The sequence below is a fragment of the Brachyhypopomus gauderio genome, chromosome 17 (assembly GCF_052324685.1).
Source record: "Brachyhypopomus gauderio isolate BG-103 chromosome 17, BGAUD_0.2, whole genome shotgun sequence".
NCBI classification, from domain to species: Eukaryota; Metazoa; Chordata; class Actinopteri; order Gymnotiformes; family Hypopomidae; genus Brachyhypopomus; species Brachyhypopomus gauderio.
Window position 1 is genome coordinate 14,303,979 of NC_135227.1, and position 20,163 is coordinate 14,324,141.

Sequence of the window (20,163 nt, forward strand, 5' to 3'; positions counted from 1 at the left end):
CTTTAGCTGTACAATGTAGTCTATGTTTATTGGACAGTGACACAGTTTGGCAATTTTTACCCTTTGCTATGCTATGGAGGCAAAGTGAGTCATCATTAATCTAAAGGTATGTAAAGATTTACCATTACTAAGCTTACCAGTATGTTGCTGTTTGTAAATATACCAACCAGTTGATTTTGACTTTTTGATTTTGAATGGCAAATGATTTTGACTTCACTGTATGTCACCTAGACCTAATGGCTACAATTAGGGTTACACTATTACCTGATTTATGGCCACAGATTTTTTTTTATCTCCTCATACTGTCTTAGTTTTACTCCATATGCAGTATGTAATTTGGTAACCCAGATAATCAGGGTTCTTATGATAATATCTCTATTATTGCATTACTTCACATTGCCTACTAAATTGAAATTCTACTTACACCACGCATGTATTAAAGAGTGAATCAGATGCCATAGTTATGCAGGTATTTGCGGGAGCAACAATTTCCCCCAAGTGGAGCTTGGGGTCTTCATTCATTTTGATGGTGTTTATGACAGCTGGGGTTGGTGGTTTGGAAGTGAAATAGAGTGTAGTGAATGAAGGGAGGGAGGGCATACTAAGTGCCATTTACTGCTTAATCAATCAGAGCTTAAGGTGTCATCAGGCAGCAGGGGGATGTGCATACAAGAGACCTGGAGAGGAGGAGCCAACTAACAGCACTGAGATGCTGAAATGCAGTCAGCACAAGAGGGCACACGTGTGCAAACGTGAATCTGAGGTGGCACTGTGTAGTCTGTATTATTTATGGCAGGTCTTCTATACTAATAAAAGATTTATATATATGTTTAGTTCATCCATGCTCCAGAGTGGCTAGCCTTCCATTAAAACCATATAGCATTCCAGATTTAGACAGAAGTGACAAAAAAGTAAGTAAGCTTATAGATCTTGACTAGTTTACTAATACACTTTTGTCCTTCATCTTTGCTGAAACCTTTGTTTATTTATCCGCCATGACATGATTCATTTTTCACTCTCAGGAGGAAGAGAATGTGTCTTCTGTGTTCAGATTCTGTAAAAGGTCAGTGCCGCATTTCTCTGGAGATTCTACCCAATAATTCCTGCTCTCCCTGGAGAAAAGTGACCTTTTTCCTTGATACGACCAAAGTGAGAATAGATTTTCTCTCGCATCCATGTGGTGGGCTCATAAATCTTGCTCATGTCATCAGGAGAAGGCAAAGTTGCAATGCGGAGGTGAAGCCTGAGACCTAACCTTCTGTTCCTTATCCATACTTCCTCTTGTTTAGTTATACAATCAAAACCTGGCTTAAGTGACACATTTACTAAATGTGCCTCGTGTGGTTTATCAGAGGCAAGGCAGGCTTTGCAATTAAATCAAGTTTTATTTTTTAATCAGGACATACATCTTATATGCCATCACTGCTGTCATTTGCCCTTGGTTTAAAGATTACACAGAATATATTTGTCACGTTGAGGACCCCGTTTGGGCGTGTGTTCACGTAGTCCGCGTGTCATTGTCTGCGTCTGTGGATATTCGTGGTGGTGGTTACGTCTAGTGATTATCCGTCTCACCTGTGCCTCGTCTCGTCATCACGTGGGGCTAATGTGGTTTGTCTACTTAATGTGCGTTCGCGCAGTGTCCTGTGCTCGTCGTTGTCTAAGTCTGCACGTTGTGTGATTAAACTGTGTTGCCCGTGCGCTATCGCGCAACCGTTATCTGTTATTAAAAGTGACGTTTTGCCACGAAAGCAAGGATTCCCGTGTCTCGTCCTTCGCCCTGCCCGCACGTCACAATATATATATATATATATATATCTTACATACAATTTATTTTTTAATGGAAATTTTAGTAACATTTATAAGCCATTATAAATGTATATTATAAAAAAATTGTAAGCCATTATAAATGTGATTATAACTGTTTGTATCATTATAATCATATTTGTAATGCCGTATAAATGCAGGCTTCATAGAAAGTGTTACCGGAATTTCTACACAACACAAGACTCTGTTTTACTGTTTTACACTGCCTACGTACCATCTTTAATCTTCTACTCTGGTCTGAATGTTAGACTTTAGGTCAGTGCTGTGGGTGTGGTAGAATCATTTATGTTCAGCTACTTTTGTCTGAACTGTAGAAGAGTTACAGTAGGGATCAATAGGAGCTGTAAATTGTCTGCCACTCATGATGGCTATTGATTTAGCGTTCAGAGTCTGTGCTACATCTTCCCAGGTACCGGCAAAGACCTGCTCCCTCATATCTGCCCGTGATGTGAGATGAACTTTGTAGTTTATTTCTCTCTCTGTGTGTTTCTCACACTCATACACTCACAGATTGGTTTTTCCCATATGGTGGTCCAGGTGCTAAATCTCATTGGAGATATCTGCCCAACAGGCTTTGCTTGAATATGGTGATTTGCTGTTGGTTTGCAGGAATATTTACTGAGACACAATGAGAATCTCATACCACCTCAAATCCCTAAAAAATAAATAAATAAACAACAACAAAAATACTGAATTGTCTAATATCTTAGCATATAATTAAGTTAGCCTATTGTCCATTTTCTCCAGTATTTGTTAGGAATCATTACCACACGCGTAATACCATCCATATAAAATAAAAAGCACATATAACTAGCCAGCTAAATTTGGTCTGCCTACAACAGGACTTACTTAGCCCTTAGAGCTATCAAAAATGACCTTCCCCTGCAGAGTCCTCAAAGGCATCTTATCATGAAGGTAATTATTATGTCCAATAGGGTGCTCGGTAAAACTTGCATTGGCTCTTGTTTAAATATATTTTTCAGCTTTCTGGGTTAAGCCTATCAGTGGACTAGCTTTCTCATTCCCTTAGTATGTCCAGGCTTACACATGTATGTCATTTATAACAAATCAGTGAGTTCAGTGTAACAAAAACCACTCTCTCCTACCACAAACCTCTGATGAATTAGAGGTGCTCATTTGAACTGAAGTGATCTCTCTTCAAGCTCCCATTCTTTGCCGTTGCCCGAAATGAATGAGGTTGAGAAGGGATTCTATCAAAGCCGATAGATTTTTGTTGTGTTCCATCCTGTGTGTATGTGTGGGAGAAAGAGTACGCTTTAAAAAAGAGAAGAGAAAATGCTTTAACCAACTCTGATGTAACAAAAACAACGTTGTGTGGAGATAATGAGTGGTGGGAGAGAATCAGCCAGAGACTTGGGTACTCTAAGCCCCATAAGCCCTGTGGTCTCGGGAGTGCAGCACACTCCATCGCCTGAAAGTCTCACCTTCTGTACATTTTTAGCTCTTCTTATGACCTTTGCTGCAGTGCCACTGGCGGAGAGCAGTAATGGACGATCACTCGCCCCTCTCCCTGTCTGCCATTAGCTCATTTACTACACCACCGAATGTCTCCTTGTCTTTACTATCGCATGACAGAAAACTTTGAGAGAACATAACTTTTAATGTACAATGCTATTTGTGGGATGCTTAATTCAGTGCTAGCAGTGGCAAAACTGAACAATGTCCATAAGGCTTGAAGTTTGAATGAGACTATCAGTGCTGGGCTGGATAACATTTAGGCTATGTTGAAACACTAAAACCAGCAAGAAAATTAACTGGTGACGAAAGGGCTTGGAATACTGCAAGGTGTTAAAGCTGTTGAAGTAATGCAAATCTTACTTAAGTAAATCTTAAATTGTATGTCTGCCTATGGTTAATTGTGCTTCTTGGCAAACGTCTAACTTGCAAGACACTAGGTAATGATATTGACTCCTGTAGTTTAGTAGTAGTCTGACTCAATGGTGTCTTGAATTGTGGCCTATCTGTACTATTACCTAGGATGAATTCTGTGATCAGATGCAAAGCACTGTTGTAAGTCGCTCTGGATAAGAGCATCTGCTAAAAAGCCGTAAATGTAAATGTAAATGTTAAGCAAGATGCTAACATGGGTTTCTGACAGGCTCCCTCTTTCTTAGGGATCCCAGTACCCTGATAAACACCATCATGCGGTTTCTTACTACTTTAACAGGAACCGTTTGGCAGTTCGTCAGCTCCGGTGCACGTCCATAAAGAGCAGCGTGTTGTCCTGGCCCGACGATGTCCAGGCACGCTCTGCCCCCCGCGTGAGTCATGGATGAGGGGAGGAAGCACGTGGCACTGCAGGAGACCCAGGAGGCAGGCAGTGGGCTGCACGTGGAGCAGTGTGAGCTGGAAATGAAAGTGCAGGAACGTATGACGGAAAGGGACGTTTTAAGATAACCTTTTATGAACAAAAGGTGTGTGTTACGTAACTTGTTTTCCATATTTGTCGACCTGCGCATTGTTTTTTCCAGCCTGTCTTGTTTTATTGGGAAAAAAAGCAAGACGTTAAGTAATATTAAGTGGAATCTTATATAACACTCACAGCTTTTTTAACTTGTAGGGACACGTACATTTAACTTAAAAATGTACTAGGCAGAATGTCCATGTGGAGGGTGAGCACTGGATGGGGAGGAGGAAGGAGATCTCCTGTCCTCTCCTGTTCCACTATTTAGTATAACATTCACATTTGGCTTCATAAAAATTAAAGACATGGCATCAATATTTTGTGATTCTCTAAAGGAAATGTCAGGTTGGAACTGCTTATACATTAGGATCATCCCTAGTGGCTGCAGAAGGAGAAGATGACAGAGAAGTTTCAGAGATGACAGAGAAGCTACAAGAGGAAATTTACTAGTGGAAGGAGGTTTCTGTTTTTTTCAGAGCTAAAGGCGAGCTTGCATATGGTTTAATATTATCTAGTAATAGGGTTGCCCACTCCCACACTTTAAAGCTTTGCCTTGATACCCAAAGATCTCTCACACAATGGGGTATAAACACCCCATTGAAACTATGCTTGATTCAATGTTCACTTTCTTGTACAGCATTGAGTAGAATATATTCTTTTTACATTTTGTTGTTTTTTAAGTTAGCTCCCATCAGCTTTTATTATATCAAATACATTGTCTTGTATCCAATATCTTTATATGATTTTCACAGTTAAATAATTTTTATTCAGACAGGTACTTCTCATTTAGGCCTGTAAAGGTAGACAAACTAATAACCGGTGAAAAACTGTTAGGCCAACATATTTCCTAATATTTATTAAATTACATGAAAAGTAAAAAGAAATACAACTACAGTTAAAAAAAACATCAACATTATATGTAAATTAGTATCTGTCCATTTATTCAGTATGTAACACGACCCCTTCTTTTGAATCTGGAGTGAAAGTGTAGAGCTGGAGGAATGTAGATAGAACAGCAAACCAGAGGACTAAGCATTCTAACTCAAATGCTTTCAACAACTCTAAACGATCCACATTAGGTTACCTGCACATAAAGAACTCATACCCTTCATCTTACCTTCTGTTTCCATTTCCTTATCTGTATTACCCAGTGGAGTTTAAATTAATCCTAACATATGACATTCATTTGCAGTGGTGTTCAGGCCAGCAGCCTGTGGTAAACCCCTCAGTGTCTTTGATATCGTACTGCGGCACTAAAAAGTGAGATGTCTGTGCACTTCTGCGCCTCCAAGAGAGAACGACAGTGTGATTTCAGCCCTCTCCACCCAGCGCCCAGGCTGCAGCTCTCTTCATTAGTCTGACACATCTCTCCACGTGCTGATAGCTGGTAGATTTCCCATGAGGCACCGGGGCATCAGTCCTAGCCTCTCTTTCCTGTGCTTACAAGATGAGGTGGAGAAGAAAAAAAACAGGCAGTTGAAGAGATGCACCGTCACGCCATTCTTTGAAAATGTTAATGTTGCGGAGTTGATGAGGACTTCGGTGTAGATACCGAACTTGAATCTCATTTGTCTGACTTTTGCAGTAGGAGCGCCCCATCAGAAGTACTGCAAAGTTTGAACTCGACAAACTATCCATATAGCTGTAGCACATCTGATTAGGCCCACAAAGACTTTCATAATCAGCTGATGAGCTAAATCAGCTCATTTCTTTCCCTTGTGGTTCTCTAGAGGACCATGTGCAGTGGAGGATGTTCTAATGATCTTTTATCTAAATCAGGAAGCACTGGATTGCACTTGCTATGTCTTCAGGCATACTAACTTCCTGTCTAGCAGTTCCCAGGAGGGAGAGCTCTCATTTGTAGCATCTATTCTCACGCAAGAACCTGGTCTTTTCTAATGGGGGCACAAGCACTAACACGGACGTTGCCATCTGCAGCTTGTACAGAAGGTGTGAGTGTCTATGTGCTTAATGTAGATCTGTGCTGAGCGGACAGTGGGGCTGGATCTAGCAGCTCATATGTCTAATATTTATTTTGCTTTTGCTTGGATAGTCTCCTAATGAGCTGGATTAAAAACACTGAGTGTCTCTCTTGTAAATAAATAACGGAAATAATTACAGAGGTGCATCAGTACTTGTGTTGCCACCCCACCAGCTCTTGGTATAGACATTAAACAATTTTCTAGACCTAGGATGTAAATTTGTATGCCCATAGTAGAGGACACTTGCATTCTAACACCTGATTGAATTTGTAAAGCATTTATGAAATTGCCATCAATGTATAATAATTTCTGCAGTTGATTCCTGTTGTAAATCAGTGGTGCCCAGGGCTGAGGACCTCAGCTGCCCTGTCCAACTGAATGCTTTCCCTGGTCTGGTTCAAATATTCATTTGGAATTGAAAATTGATTAAAATTCATCTTGGGTTAATGGGCAAGGGCAGTATCTAAACAACTCATAATTTAAAAGACATTTTCCAGACATGTCATGTTCCCTCTAAATGCAATACATTTTGCCCACCTTTGTGAGAAAATGGCTCACAAAGGCCAAGTGGGCTGCAAACAATGCTATCAAATAGTATTAGGTTTTGTGTTAATGATTAATCATATTAGGGAACTGATATGACAATTTCCATTTATGGAGGAGGTCTTCATGTGTGTCAGTGTGTTGGACTGGAATGTGTTCTGCACAAATCTCAATCACAAAGTCATTTATAGGCATAAACTCATCCCTAAATGCTAGGGGCATAAACATGTACATTGAGGACACTCCCATGAGACAGAGACAGGGAGTATATATGGAATCCAGTACTTTTAATAGCAAAAAACATCTCATGATGTAAACAGTCCTTCAGAACTGGCCCAAACAGGAGGCTGGCGATGTTGACAGGAGAGGCAAATCCTATTAGCACTCTTCATGCACTGCACAGCTCCAGGACTGACACACATAATCCCAAAGAAAATCAGCACTAAAAATTACTTCCTTAAATCAGCTAATCCTACCACCCATGCAGAATTCGACCTCTGTTATTGTCTCCTCCCCTCAATTTGTTCACACCTTTCCAAACACACATTTGTTCATGGGTAGTATTGATCTATCTTTGGTAAGTGTAGTACATACATTTATGAATAATATGCACCAACACTGGACTCACAGAGAGAAAAACAAATTGTTTATAGATGAAGGATTGTCCTATTTCAAGGAAAACTTCATGGGGGACCAGGAAAGCTACAAAAACCAGAAACTAGAAAACTTCAGAAACTATAGTCTGTTGAAAATGAAAATGTTTGCCAAAAAGAAAAAAAGATATTTTCCACACAGGCACAGTGGTCAGTGTATCGGTGAGTGAGTTATTACAGTTCTTACTTTCAGCTTATCTTTTATAGGTTGTGTTTGCTTTTTTTAAACCTGTTCCTTATCTCTTTTTAGAAGTTCATTACAAAGTATAAAGGTAAAAGGACTGCCAAGGCTGTGAATTAAGTAAACAGATTGTTTTATTATTATTTGCAATGCTCTTAGATAAACAAATGCATTACCGGCACATTATTTATTTTCTTATAAATTAATTTTATATTCCTAGTAGTCTTCAGAGAGTCTTTCATCTAGGCTCTAAATAAGTCAGTGAGGAGTCTGTGAGTGTGTGTGTGTGCATGAGTGCACATGGGGTCATCTCTTGAGTGGTGGCACAAACACCAGTCCCTCCTGTGCACTGGCAGTGGCCTCCATCTTCTCTCTCTGGCTGCGCCTGAGCAGTTCCAGTTCCCACTCCAGCACGGCCTTCCTGTCCCTCAACTCCCTTATCGCTGACGAAGCCTGGAGCTTTCCTGAGGCCACTGCCTGACCTGGGTCGCTGCTGTGGGGCTTGCGAGTTGTCCTGGAGGCCTGTGGCTCATTGAAGTGTGGTATGAAGCCTCCCGCTGTGGCTGTGGGGGTGTGAGCTAGAAACAGGCCTTGTAAGCAGGTGGACACTCTCCTTTCCACACCCTCTTTCTGCTCATGGGAGAGCTGGGTTGCTACTGTGCGCCTGCCCTGGAGATAATGACAAAACACAAGCAGCAGCTGGATGTTAACAATAAAGGCAGGTTTCTGAGGGAAGCGAATTAGCATGCAAGATCACCTTTGAGTGTGTGCCAGAAATGCACCTATGGACCTAATCAAAAAGTGTTACGAAGTCCAAATGAGACTTGGTGCAGCCCTATCAGCAAGCTCTACACCCCCCCCCCCAATTAAACCATGGGTATGTGTGGATAGTGTGACACAAAGTGTGTTTGTGTCTCTGTGACAAGCACATCAGCTAATTACACCTACAAACTCCATATCAGACCCCATTAGGAAGAAATTTATTCAAGCCGTAAAGCCACATGATGATGAGATGACCTACTACCCCCCCCCACACCCCCCCCCCCCCCCCCCCCCAATCAGTCCTAATCCTCCTCCATCATCACAAGCAACATTAAAAACCAGTGTAAGTCTGTTTGAAAAGCCTCTGAGCACAGGCAATAAAACATAATTAAGTACAAATTGAGATGCAGAGAACAATCTTCTTGTTCTGATTTTGAAGGAAGGAAAAAGAAGTTTCAAGAGTGCTTGAGGAAAGAAAAACTGTTACAAGTGATTAGTCCTGAGAGCTAAAGAGATAAAAAGAGGAAGAAGAGACAGCAACAGAAAAGTCAGCCAGACACACAAATGATGCACTATAAATGGGAAACAAAGATGTTAATGTGTGAAAGTCGTTTGTCTTCGGCTGAGTTCTACTGAAGCACTCAGCGTACAACAAACTGTGGGTGTGTAAAATAAATTTCAGAACCATAACTAAACTTGTCTAAAATGTACTTCTGGCCAATTTCTATTGCTTAGGTCTCACTTCTGTATGCACACGGTAAATCATCATCACAGGCGCATACATGAGTGAGAGTGTGAGTATTACCCGTGTGTCTGCAGCCGGCTCCATTCGTCTGAGTTGGCGCAGCATCTCGTCTAGACGTCTGACAGATCTTGTGGCCTTGTCGTCGTGGGAACAGCTGCATGTGACACTCTGGGCCCTTTGTGTCATATCAGTGGGCCCCTCCTTGCACCCTCCTGAAAGGTAGCCATCGATCACACTGTCCTGTACAGGAGAACCGGTTCAAGATATGTTTTCCATACAGAAACTCTAAACTGCTTCAGCTTCCACACCAAACACTTCTAATAATGTGTCAGTGTAGATACTAAAATGTGACCATTCTATGCAAACATTTTTGTTGGATTTGTTGGGAAACAACTTTTAACAACATACTGGACCTGTACCCACAACATTTGACATGAATTGATAACATGTTTGGTACAATTACTGTTAATTTCTTTATTTCCCAAATTCTACTCTACTATCCACTTTTATTTTCTTTATATATGCTCCCTTTAGGTGATATTATTCAAAGTTTTAATGTTTCCTTTCATTTTTATGCTGATGACACAGAGATATATTTATCTGTCAAACAAAAGGACATTGGTAGATTGACAAACCTTACCAATTGTCTGACAGCCATAAAATTGTGGATGTCTCAAAACTTTCTGAAATTGAATGATGGAAAGATGGAGGTGCTAATTGTGGGCTCTGAGAGCATGTGCAATAAGGTGCAGTCAGCTCTGGACAGTGTTGATTTGAAGGCAAAGCCTTGTGTGAGGAATCTTGGTGTGACCTTTGACCTTCCACTAGTTTCTATCCACACATTAGAAAGGTTCTTCAATCCTGCTTTCTGGAGCTCAGGAATATCAGTAAAATCAGGAATTTATTGCCCTCCTCTGACACTGAAAAAATAATTCATGCATTTGTCTGCACCCGCTTGGATTATTGCAATGCCTTATTCACGTGCTTGAATCAGAAAGAAGTAACTCGTCTACAGCGTGTTCACAACTCTGTGGCTCGTCTGGTCACAAGAACAAAGCGTAGGGAACATATAACACCAGTACTCGCATCTTTACACTGGTTACCTGTTAGATACATAATTGATTTTAAGATTTTAATGATTACTTATCAGGCTGTTCATAATGAGCCCCCAGCATACATAAATGAGCTCCTGCATCCTCTTCATAGTAAGAGAACTTTAAGGTCTTCAAACCAAGGGATACTATCTGTCCCCCGTACAAACTTAAAATCAAAGGGGGACCGGGCCTTTGCAGTCTATGCACCAAAATTATGGAACAGTCTTCCTACTGAGATCAGACTATCTGACTCATTTCAGGTTTTAAAAAAGCGATTGAAGACGTATTTTTATTCTCTTGCTTTTAAATTGTTTCTTGTATCGATATAGTAGGTGTGTCACGTTGTGGGGGGGGGGGGGGGGGGGGGGGGGGGGGGGGCCTGCCGGTCGCCCCCGTTTACAGCGGCAGATGTCCTGTTTTTGGTCACATGATGTTCGTCCCTCAGGTGGGCGGGACCCGTGATCCGTCTCACCTGAGGGTCGTTTGTTCGTCTATATATGTCTTGTCTTTGTACCAGTTGACTGCTGGTTATTATTTCCTTAATTTGGATCTATGTCACGGGTATTTGGTTTGCGCACTTTCTATTAAACCATCCTCTTTCCCTGAGACTTGGTGTGATCGCTTCCTTTTTAGTTGCTCACACTGCCCGTCACAAGGTGTGTATTTGAGTATTTATGTCATTTTTACTTAATTTAATTTTATTATAAAAATCAATAATTTATTGTTGTACTAAAATGTAGTTTAAACTTTGTACCATGTTTTACTTTTTATGTATTCTGTAAAGCACTTTGTGACGGTGTCTAGAAAAGTGCTATATAAATAAAGCTTTACTTACTTACTATTTTTGGAACATGGAGTATAGCACATATTGGTATGAAAATAACATTTTTGGATTTTGGTATGTCTGAAAATTCTGGTTTTAATATCACCATCTATTAGAAACCTATAGATGCATTTCTTCACACTCCAAGGCACAAACTCCACCTATTAATGCTTAAACACACTGGCTGTGGGAATGAAGACATATTTCAGTTAAGTTAAATACAAGAATATATGGAGTTTGTAAGGGGGTCATAGATCAGGGCTAATCAACTATATTTTTCTGCGGCAGATAGCTCTGACCTGTGGTCCGGGGGGGATGGGGGGACCACCAGTCAGATGTTAAAAAATATTATATTAAATATTATATGAAATTAAATATATTTAAAAATATTTTTAACAATTTATTCTGGGTTCGGATGGGATGGCATTTGGGTCCGTATCCAAATTGCGGACCACGGAAACAGAAACAGAGTTAATCAGGAATGAGATTGGGTCCGGATAGTGACCTCTGTCATAGATGATGCTTTTGCTTGTGATTTACTTGTTCAGAGAATGAATGCATTGACCTGTAAACAATCAACTGTTACATAAACAAGAATTTCTTTGAATTCTTTGCTGACTTATCATTCTACAAAAATCTAACATTATGCTACACTGTTAACACTTCAAAATCCTGCAGGATGCTGCAAAGACCACAACCCTAATTCACAAATCTCCACTAATCTACAGACAAAACCATCCAAAGGCACGCCCATAGAGATGATAAATAACACTTGTAATGCAACATGTAGATTTTATACAATAAATGATCAATTATTACCCATTCCTCCTCATGCATTACTGCAGGGATTATTTGATCAATATCTAGCAAAAGATGTAATCAGCTGTACATCAGAGAAGCTCAGAGAAGCCTCGCCAGTCCAAGTTAAGACCATCAAAATTAAAGATTTGTCATTTGTCAAAGATATGACATTGTCATGTCATATATATATATACACACACCTAAAATGGAGTGTTGGTGGAAGAGATGAAACACGTCTGAATCATAACAGCAGATGGTCAAGAGCAGATGACAAATGAACTGGGGATGACCTGAGCCTGGCATGACCCATGGGCTCTGTCTACAAAACCCAACAGCTCTGCATGGCCACCTAGCATGACAAATGAAAAAGCTGCTAGCATCTAGATGACAAACACTAGCTACACAAGGCACCGCTGTGCTGTTCGTGGAGGACCCCAATAAGGGGCACAAACCATCCGACTACAGACCAATAACCTGCCTGCTCAGCCTACGAAGCTCATCCCAGGCTGAATGAGCATATATGCCCTGTCTGAATTTACCCTGATATTATAGTATTCTGATGTTATAGTGTATAGAGGAATACTGAGTCTAGAAGGAATACTGACACAAATTGGTGCTCCTTTCATGTGGTGTGCAAAGAGTCAATTACACAGTCTTCAGGTATGAAGGTGAGATAATGCAAGTGCTTCAGTTAACCGTGAGCCTTGATTTAGGTCAGCCATGTCCAATCAAAATCTTTGAGCCTTTAAATCAGAGTGATCTTAATAGCACAATGGTTTACTCATCAACCACAGACAAGAAAGATTCCTGACGAGCCCAGAAAAAAAGATTTGTAAAGATTTACTAAGCCTTATCTAAGGTCCTAGACGTCCACTTAAAGAGGTTCAGAGCCATACTGTCTAAAGACAAAAAAAGTTTGGATCTTCCAAGGTCTTCCCAGGTGTGGATGCCCTTCCAAGATTTCCCCAAAAGCAAGATATAAGATCAAGGAAGTGTTAAAGAACCCCAAAATAACATTTTGAAAACTACAGGTTTCTTTTGCCCCAGCTAAGGTCAGTGTTCACTATCGTCAGAAAACACTGTGCAAGAATGGGATTCATTGCAGAAATGCATAGAGGAAACCATTATAAATAAAGATGAATATAAATGCACATCATTAAGATGTTCAAGAAACCTCTGTGCCTCTAAGATCGTCAGGGCTATGCCAGACCAATCAACGAGCTCGACCCAAATACGTTTTATTTTTGCCAATAATTCACACAATATCAGTGACATCTAAAATTGTTTGTTGAAATATATGTATATTGGTTTTTTACTTTGAAAAACAGAAAAAAGAAAGAAACGTCCCGGCCCTAAGTTTGGTACCCATAATACCGCTGCAGTTCACAAGCTGAAGACCACTGACCTAGTCAAAGTCCAGACCGAAATCCTATTGAAATGTTGTGGTAGGACTTGAGATGGAGTTCATATTTGAAACCCTATTATGCTGAAGTAGTTCTGCAAGAAGGAGAAGGCCAGAATTCCTCCATTTTGAGACATTAAAAATGGCAGAAAGTGTCAGTTACTGCAGCTAAGGGTGGGTATAACCAGCTATTGAATGTAAGGGGACAACCAATTTTTCAAAAGGGGGATTTCTTAATATACACATAAAATGTCTACCACACTGTGTTTTGTTTCCTCTGGGCCTCGTTTAGGCATTATTAGGTCTTAGTTTAAGACTCCGTCTTAGTTGTTCAGTATATGAAATGTGCACCAACCCAGGAATTCATATGGGTGCAAAAACTATCATGGCACTGTACAGAAGCACTAACCAGGAGAGGAGATCCATCAGAGGCTGAAGCACCAGCTATCAATCAGGATTCCATAACCAAACAAATTAATCCCAGTGCTGCCTGGATCATCTAAAGCAGTGATGCCCAATGCATCAGTCATGACTGACAGGGCAATCACAAAGTCCATGTTGTATTGGGCTTCATGTAAAATTGTTATTTAAAGAGCTTTGTCAATTTTAATCACTCCTACAGATTCTACACTCTGGTTGTATAGGTAGGTCAGCATGATTGATTGACAGGAAATGTGGCCACTATTCTGTTGATTTTAAATGTATTACTTGCTGCAATAATTACTGTGCAGCCTGCCAAGAGCTCTGATGTTAGAATTCTTTTCACCTACTGGTGTCGAATTAATTTAGCAGTTTTTGCATTTTTCTTTAAACAATTTTCCACTACAAATCTCCCAATACGAGTGTCATTCCAAAACCACCCCAAATATTTCCATACAAAGTGGGAAGACATGTTTCCACCCAGTGTCATACACCAAAAGCATCAGCTTGATTCCAAAGTAGAGTAATGTGAAAAGGCATTTCTGAACTCTACACAGAAACTAAGACAATGTAGAAAAATATCACAATGTCTATTCACCAGAAAAAGTATATCTTAAGCACCCCTGAACTATAGGCATGCACTCAATGGCTAATGCATGGATACTTCAGTGCCAAGCCTTCTAGGAACACAAAACGAAGTCAAATGCATGGTGATATATGTTGATATATGTTCATAATGTGTTGACTATACCAAGATAATGGGCCATCTCCACTGGTGTTCTGTCTAGGACTGAATCATCATTAAGATGAGATCAAATATAAGAGTAGGTTTGGATGCAGATTCAGCAGTGGAGCTACAATCAGCGACCTTCTATACATAGATAATATTAAGCTAAACCACCTGACCAGAATCTACAGCAAACATGATCAGACAGGTAATATTGATTAAATGGCATCAAAGTCATGAACAATTATACTATGCTAGTCATTGGATAATAAGTGTTGGTCAAGTGAAGAGCTGGAGGTTGCCATCTTCAAGACCAGAAGATATCCTTCAAGATCTCCTCACAATAAGTCTCCAACACACAAAGGCTATATGCCAGCCAGAAGAAGGGGGACAGGGTTTACAAAAGTGAACAATATCCAGCATGCACAAACACAGTGAAGGCAATTTACAACAGTTTAGTGAACTCAAAACCGTATGAACAAATTTATGACAAATTTAGGATAACAATATGAAAATGTTCTTGCATGAGGCATATTGATCTTAAATGACATATTTAAAGTACAGTACTAGTAACCTCTACAACCCAGAATATTTGAAAGTCTTGCCTCACAGGCTGCACACAAAACCTTTATGCAATGGTCTGAAAAACACATCAGTTCTTCCAAAGACACACTACTCAATCCCTGAAGTTAACTTGTCTTATTGACATTACTCCATGTACTTAGTATAAATTGAAATATACACCAATGTCCTCCTCTAAAACACTGGATAAAAATAAATGCCCAAGGTGAACTCCTCCATGCCCAGAGATTTGGATAAATGCAATCAACCATGACATCATTTCACACAGTCATGACACTGACATTACACTGAATGCAGAAAGTGTGTTTTGCCTTATGTGCCTTTTTCATAACTTCAAAATTCTGTATGATTACTTAGTAATACTGTTCTTCTCTACAGTCGATTTAGTGCATTCAGGGCCAGACTTCCTGTGTAATAGCCACTGAGCAAAATCAATGTGTCTGACTCCGTCCTCCTCAAGAGAGGAATGGTCAGTTCACACTGAGAATAAGCAGCCCCACATCTGTCTTGTGTATACAGTGGCAAGACAATCCTGTATAAATAGCACTATACGCTTTAAATGTTTGGCTTTCATTAAGGGCTATAGATTTCCTATTGATGCTGTGGGCCTGCTATTTGACTGCCAGTCCCTCCCTCTTGGTTTGGGGTACAGGGAATTCATCTGCATTTTAAAGGCCGGACTGAATTCAATTTCAGTTTCTCATAAAGACCTTTGAAACTGAATTATTGAGCCATGACATCCTCTTTTATTATTCACTCATTTCCATGTAAATCCTCTGTTAGGCGTTTTTGAAGCCCAGTCTCAGAATTAACATGTATTATGGTGTATGAAGTTCAGGTTCAAAAATTTAAAAAGTCCTGCCATGGTTTTGTATTACCCAGTTAATTCCACCAATTAATTCTACCTGCTGGCTTAGGCAAATTAGCAAATTGAGGTGGTTGGAACTAAATCCTGGGGATGGGTTTTACTTTCTGAACCTCAGCTATGTGCTGCTGTACCACACATAGTAAAGGAATGTAATTGCAAAGTAGAAATAATCTTTATCTGCCAAGTGCAGCACACATTGAGCCTTCTACCTTTTCAATACCTCAAAGTGCTCCAGCAAGATATCACTGAACACTGTGTGAAACACAGCCAGGGACCAGTCAGTACCGAGGTGTTCATACAGGGCCCGTGTGCTTCGCTACCTTGCTCTTTTCTAACTGGTGATTTATGAATCAAAATGGGGCGTAAAACAGATAATAATCTTTATTTTTGTAAAGCACTTCTGCCTAACAGAATTTTTCAGATGAGAGGTCAACTTCGTTGAAAAAATCATGCAGAAATCATTTTCTAAATGAGTTTAGAATATGCAATTAATATGCATGATTCCTTTGTTTTGGTCTCAGAAACTCGATGTAAAATACCATGAATTTAACATACCGCAACATTTGTATTATACTGTACAACTGAAGTGCGTGCACAACTGTCTGTTTAAGGTTTAAAGACAAGATGGAAGAAATGCTATGAATGTTTCTAAATAGCAAGGGTAAATGGAAAGACAGAAAGGAAAAGGCATAGTAGAGATTCCTAGATGTTTATGTAGACCTATATAACGACACTTCCTTCAACACTGAGCATGTGTATGAACACGCTACCTACGCGCTATACATGCGTGCGCCACAGCAGACTGTTACATGAAGAAGTGCATACCATCCAGCACCAGAACAACGGCTCCACGACCTTCCATCCCAGATACGCCTCCAGTATTTCACTCAAGCACTGTATGCGCTCCAGATCCTGAAAAGTAATGAGACGCATGAGCTGAGCATATCAACTGTAAACCCGATGCACCGTAACTTTAAGAGCCTTTTTGTGAATGTGTTGTAAGAGTACACAAACTCTGATGCCTCAAAAAAAAGACTGACATCTTTTAGCCACATGAATAGGTAAGGACCCACCTCTATGCCAATTATGCAGAAGAGACAGAGGAAGACAGAGACCGATAAGTCGCATTGTTGGCCCCGCACAGTCAAATAGTGAGGCAGAACAAGCAAGACCGATCCTGCCTTGCATTAGCATCACACTTTACTGTTCCCCACATATGCATCAAACCCAGTGTAGACCTGGGGTTCTGCCTTTCATAGTCACAATTTGAATAGAATATGTGCATGGGTAGAGGAGAGCTTTAGAGCTAAGAATGGGCACAGGAGACGATTCTTCAGTATTAAGATATTTTGTACATTATCTGCCCTAAGGGCAGTGAGAGCTGATATGTACTTTACAGACTACAAAAAAACATGGCAGTAGATGCCACTGCTCAAAATGACTTTCCTATGTTCCTCTTTTTTATTTTACATTTTCCTGCCCCATTTCTGTCTTGCAGCACCACATAAATGGCATAAACAATCTGAAATAGTCCCTTCTCTCTTGCACAGAATCACAAAAGAGACTCTGTGCAAATGCTTGCTTGAAATCTGCCCCTAAAGGCAGCGGAGGAGAGAGGGATGGAAGAGAAAGGCATGTGAGTCTTTACTTTAAAGATCAAGATCTTTCTGACTTCAAACATGCAGGATTTCCTGGCCTGCCAGCCTGTCTGTCAGAAAGGAGAGAGAAGACAGATGAAGTGAAATGTGCCTCTGACACACTTCCAGAAAAATCTTGCTGCCTGACAGGCACCGTTACGACAGGCAGCCAAGGAGCAGACTGTGCTCATTCTTTATTTGAAACCAGCACAGGGCCACATTTAGGAGGTGAGAATCGTCATTTGTACCAATGATGGCTAATGATGCACACGCCCACATGCTGTGTCTAAAAACAGCTGCAGCAGATCTCAATTAGTGTAACAGGGCCGATACTTATAATGTTGCTCACTTTTCATTGAACAATAACTAACCTTTTAATATACTTCTCAATTAGGTGCTTGTAATATGATCTATATGTCACCTTGTCAAGAGCAGTAGATCCTCTGATATCAGGAACATCAACAATACCGGCCCCAGATATGGAGGAGGTCCCAAGGCTGGAGAAGACCTGTAGAAAGTGATGTGATGACAACTACGCTTAATCACCTCTTCACCCAATGGACGCAGGTCACACCATATCTGTATAAGTCAGTAACGTGCTCAGTTGCCTTGTGGGTAAGCTTGACTTGCTCTTGCTGGGCTGCTATGAGACTCCTCCACTGCAGTCTCAGTTTACCATACTGCCACTGCAGTCGCCTCACGTCGTCTCCCCCTGATGCTCCATCCATGCCACATGCACATAAGTCCAGTGCCATGTCCTCCAAACAAGATATACCCTACGGGATCATACACAGGTGGGATTGATGCTATACTATACAGGGTAATGATATAAACTGAATTGATGTTGCTTGTGCTAGAATTCAGCCAGATGTTTTGGTGAAAGTTGGTCAGGAATGGCAGAAAAGGATAGCCCTCGTTTATTTTATATTGTTGCCTTACTTTTGAGACGAGCTGTATTTAAAATGTTTACTTCAAAAATATCAGTGTCATACTGCCACCTGCTGGATAAATCGTCAAATGCTTTTACGCCTTCTACATATTGCATTTAAGTCATAATTTAAAACGGAAGTCAGTTTCTAATTATTAATTTAGATCAGGTAACGCCCTAGGATCCTGACCAAACGAGTTACATTTGAAAGTTAAAAGCCCCTTTTCACTCAAGCCTTTGTAATTACTTTATTAAATGCAACTTAGAAAACTATATCCACAAATGTTAACTAACGAAAAATGAAAGCATTAGAATTATGCCAATAGTCATGCTAACCGGTCCTTATTATTAATTGCTAACCATGTTAGTATTTCTTAACAGGGAATAAAGTGGCTGGTGAGTGCATATGAACCAGATGTCAGATGCAGATGACTTACTCTAGATGCAGATGAGAGAACATCTAATTCTAGAACTTTATCCCCTAGCAGGGATTCTAGCAAGTTCCCTGAAGCCATCACCCAGCCGAGGGCCAGCAATAAGTCTCTGCTCCCAACGCCATGTCTGCTCCCACAGGCCCGGGGACTGGCCACCCACCAGCTCCTATAACCGCTCTGCCACAGAGCACTGCTCACAAATCTGAACTGTGCATCTGAAAGCAAACAGAATCTTCTCACCAAAGGACACCATAAAACACATGCACTGGTTTAGGATGCGATTACACTTACAGGACGGTCTGATTTGGAAAAAAACGAATATGACTGACAACAAATTAAAGAATTGTAATGATGCATTTTACTTTTATTTTAGTAGCATTAATAAACAGGTTAAGGCAAGCTGTATACCTAAATCAGAGTATACGGCATCTTTGCATTCATGGTCATGTTCAAACACTTTCATCAGGAGACTATTGAGTAACTTCCACAAGTCTTGTGCCTGAAATAGAAAAGCACAGTAATGAGTTCATACAACCGTGGTTATTTTTTCCTCCCTCTACAGGCTGGGCCTCTACTGGCCTTTCTGCGCTCACACCCACACAATAACGTTTACAGTTAACGTCTAGGAAATTTATAAGAGGAAAGGTGGTGCGGAGAAAGACAGAATTAAAATAATTATGCACTTGAAGCTGCACGAAATGATTAGTTTATTCAGCAAGGGAGCGACAGGTCTGCCATGAACGAAGGATTTAATTAGTTTGTGCATAGTTTGCTTGTTTTATAGTCTACGGCACCTTAGCGTTAACTAGCTGTAAATGAGCCGCTCCATGGTGCACGAGTCCCGGCCTGAACAACCGAGTCCGGCCTGCTCTGTAGTCTCGTTACACCAAGGCCTTCGTATGTGGAGTATCGACTGAGAAATGTTATTAAACCAAAAGATTATTAAGAAATCTCCCTATTGTGAAGAAAGGGTAGCTTTGCCTGGAAACGTGAACGGAAGCTAGCTGGTCTGTTCTTAACGATTTCCCACCAGGTTGTTAACTGTAGCTAACCTAGCTAGGTCGGCTAACCCGGGAGAGAGGACTATTCTACTAACCGCCTCCGCCTTGTCGAACTTGCCTCTCCTAAACGTCTCAGCGGTTGGTATCGGCTCGACGCCAACAGCCGAGAGAAGTTTTAAAAGCGTTGTGATTACTTCTTTAACTTTAACATTCTTCTCGGGGTGCATTTTGATTTGTCTATATGCGTATCGAGGAGGGACGTTTGGCGTTTGTCAGTCGACGTCGCCTTCCTAGTTGGAAACGCCGCGTAATTGTGATACACGTTTGA

The 20,163-nt window shown here is 40.6% G+C and overlaps 1 protein-coding gene across 3 annotated transcripts; it reads right to left on the bottom strand.

Annotated features, from left to right (window-relative positions):
- Window positions 1–7,085: 7,085 nt before the first annotated feature.
- Window positions 7,086–20,152, bottom strand: tedc1 (tubulin epsilon and delta complex 1). 3 transcript variants are annotated; one of them, XM_076978520.1, is made up of 8 exons: window positions 19,629–19,898; window positions 19,243–19,333; window positions 18,838–19,049; window positions 18,081–18,248; window positions 17,894–17,980; window positions 16,661–16,747; window positions 9,179–9,358; window positions 7,086–8,280 (listed from the first exon to the last, which is right to left on the bottom strand). In XM_076978520.1, the coding sequence occupies exons 2-8, from the start codon at window positions 19,295–19,297 to the stop codon at window positions 7,918–7,920; spliced, it is 1,152 nt and encodes a 383-aa protein (XP_076834635.1). In that variant the 5' UTR covers window positions 19,298–19,333; window positions 19,629–19,898; the 3' UTR covers window positions 7,086–7,917. The 3 variants fall into 3 exon arrangements, with proteins under 3 accessions (XP_076834635.1, XP_076834634.1, XP_076834633.1); XM_076978519.1 differs by lacking the exon at window positions 19,629–19,898 and adding an exon at window positions 19,954–20,107 and having other exon boundaries at window positions 7,087–8,280; XM_076978518.1 differs by lacking the exon at window positions 19,629–19,898 and adding an exon at window positions 19,931–20,152 and having other exon boundaries at window positions 7,088–8,280.
- Window positions 20,153–20,163: the final 11 nt, after the last annotated feature.